At 39.5% G+C, this 2,500-nt stretch overlaps 1 protein-coding gene across 1 annotated transcript in view; it reads left to right on the top strand.

The window, feature by feature from the left end:
• Positions 1-2,500, top strand: part of CASP10 (caspase 10, apoptosis-related cysteine peptidase) — a 39,107-nt gene that overhangs the window by 16,911 nt on the left and 19,696 nt on the right. Inside the window, exon 4 of the mRNA XM_012655283.1 lies at positions 575-710. Within this exon, the coding sequence (XP_012510737.1) occupies positions 575-710 (136 nt within the window). The remainder of the gene's footprint in view (positions 1-574; positions 711-2,500) is intronic.

The raw sequence follows: 2,500 nt of genomic DNA, 5'->3' as shown, positions 1-2,500 counted from the left end.
GAGGCAGGAGGATTGCTTGAGCTCAGGAGTTCGAGAACAGCCCGAGCAAGAGCGAGATCCCGTCTCTACTAAAAATAGAAAGAAATTAGCCAAAAAACAACTAAAAATAGAAAAAATTAGCCGGGCATGGTGGCGCGTGCCTGTAGTCCCAGCTACTTGGGAGGCTGAGGCAGGAGGATCACTTGAGCCCAAGAGTTTGAGATTGCTGTGAGCTAGGCTGATGCCATGGCACTCTAGCCCGGGCAACAGAGTGAGACTCTGTCTCAAAAAAAAAAAAAGATAAATAATGGGGATTATAATGGTATTGACTTTATTGGGTTATTTTGAGGTTAATACAGCAAGCAGTGTACCTGTTGTGTAGAGAGTTATATGCATTTTGTATCTGGTATTAATAGAGATTGTATAGAGATTTGCTTGGGAATGCCTTTTCCCCTACACTATTGAGCTCCTTGAAGGCAGAGACTATATTTTGCTGTCAATGCAAAATCTGTTGCCTAGTGGCCATGCAGTGATGTTTAACAAGTGAATGGATAAGCAGTAGCAAGTAAATGTGACTCCATTGATTCTCTTGCAGACTTCTCTAGGTTTGCTGTTGTATCTCGAGAAACAAGGTAAAATAGATGAAGATAATTTGACATCCCTGGAGTACCTCTGTGGAAAAACTGTACCTAAACTTGTAGAAAAGATAGAGAAGTATAAAAGAGAGAAAGGTAAGTAGCTCGTGCTTGCTTACTTGCACTAAACCATGGGAATTCTTAAACGTATTGGCCATGGACGATGTTTACTCATCAGTCTGATAATATTCTCTTGGGAAAGCCAGAAATGTCCCCATTTGTTCATTCAGCACATATTTATTGGCACATACTTTGTGCCTGGTGCTGCTTTAGAAGTTGGGAATATAGCCAGGTGCAGAGCGAAGCTCCTGCCCTCTTGGAACTTATAGTCTACTGGGAGAAAGTAGTTTTAGGCAAATGTGCTCTAATTCTTATATGGGAGTGAGAGTATAGGAAATTGTTTTGAATGAAATAACATGAAAAAGAAGGCAGGATAGCAGAAGGCTTAAGAGTGGAGTTCTAGAGTCAGATTTCCAGGACTCCACTTATTAGTAGTGCAGTGGCCCTTTCTTGGCTTTTCTGTCTCACTTTCCCCTTCTATAAAGTGGGTATAATAGGTTTTTGTGAGGATCGAATGAGATAATTTCTTTTCTTTTCTTCTTTTTTGAGACAGGGTCTCACTCTGTCATCCAGGCTAGAGTGCAGTGGCGTCATCATAGCTCACAGCAACCTCAAACTCTTGGGCTCAAGAGATCCTCCTGCCTCAGCCTCCCAAGTGGCTGAAACTATAGGGCAGGACGCCCAGCTAATTTTTCTATTTTTGGTAGAGATGGGATCTTGCTCTTGCTCAGGCTGGTCTTGAACACCTGACCTCAGGCGATCCTCCCATCTCAGCCTCCCAGAGTACTAGGATTACAGGTGTGAGCCACCGTGCCCGGCCTGAGTGATAATTTTTATAAAATGCATGTCTGACATGGAGTAAGCATTTAGCACATGTTGCTGTCATGACTATGTTTGTCAGAGAGAGGTCGTGAAGACTTTCATATTCTCAGAGAAGAACTTTATTTTCTCTCTCTCTCTTTTTATTATTATTATTATTTTTTTGTCTTCAAATCTCTTATGGAAAATCTCTCTCTTTTTTTAAAAGCCTGTGTAATAAAGATGGTGTTGCTGTGATATTATATAGAAGTAGAAACACAGGGCAGAGATCAAACCTGGCTGCCTCTCTATATGTCAATATGCTAAATATTTATGTTTTTCTGAGTCTATCACGCCCCTGTTAAACAAGAGCTGTACATAAAAACTCATGCGTATATCCAAGAAGCTTTTATGACACACTCATAAGCTGGCTCAGTGAGTGAATGCAAATTTCTTTGGTTAAGAATGAAACTAGCTAAGAGGAAGCTGCTCCCTAAGAATTCAATTAACCCAGAATGAGTTGAGGAACAAACTATACTGTTGTTAAATTGATAAAATCTCAAACAATGACTAAAGCAATGAATAAATGCATAATTTAAGTAAAAGTTATGAAGAATAAAATCAGTTGTCCTTATTAAATTATTAAGTGAGAAATAAAAACCAGGAAGTTGATACTGAGAGAATATTTGGAATGCTTACATGAGCTCTGAATGCAGAGATTTTTTTCCTGAACACGCTGTCATTTCCCCATAGTATAGTGCCCCACACAGAGTAAACACAGGGCAAGTGGTCATGTTATTTCGGATGTTTGAACTCTGTGGAAGACTTGCTAGTTTCCGTGTAATTAATGTTTACATTTGCCTCTGTGACTCCTGAGGACTGAGTTTTATATCAGAAGAAGAGTTTTAATTTTGATTTTTCTTTTCTACAACCTACCTGTGTGATCTCTTTTGGGTGTCAATCATTATTGATATTTTAATATTGACTTTCTACAGTCGTAAGAGTTTGGGCCTAATTCTGCCTTTAGG

This window comes from Propithecus coquereli, unplaced genomic scaffold (genome assembly GCF_000956105.1).
Source record: "Propithecus coquereli isolate 6110/MARCELLA unplaced genomic scaffold, Pcoq_1.0 Scaffold113, whole genome shotgun sequence".
NCBI classification, from domain to species: domain Eukaryota; kingdom Metazoa; phylum Chordata; class Mammalia; order Primates; family Indriidae; genus Propithecus; species Propithecus coquereli.
This window is presented reverse-complemented; position numbering and strand designations above follow the sequence as displayed.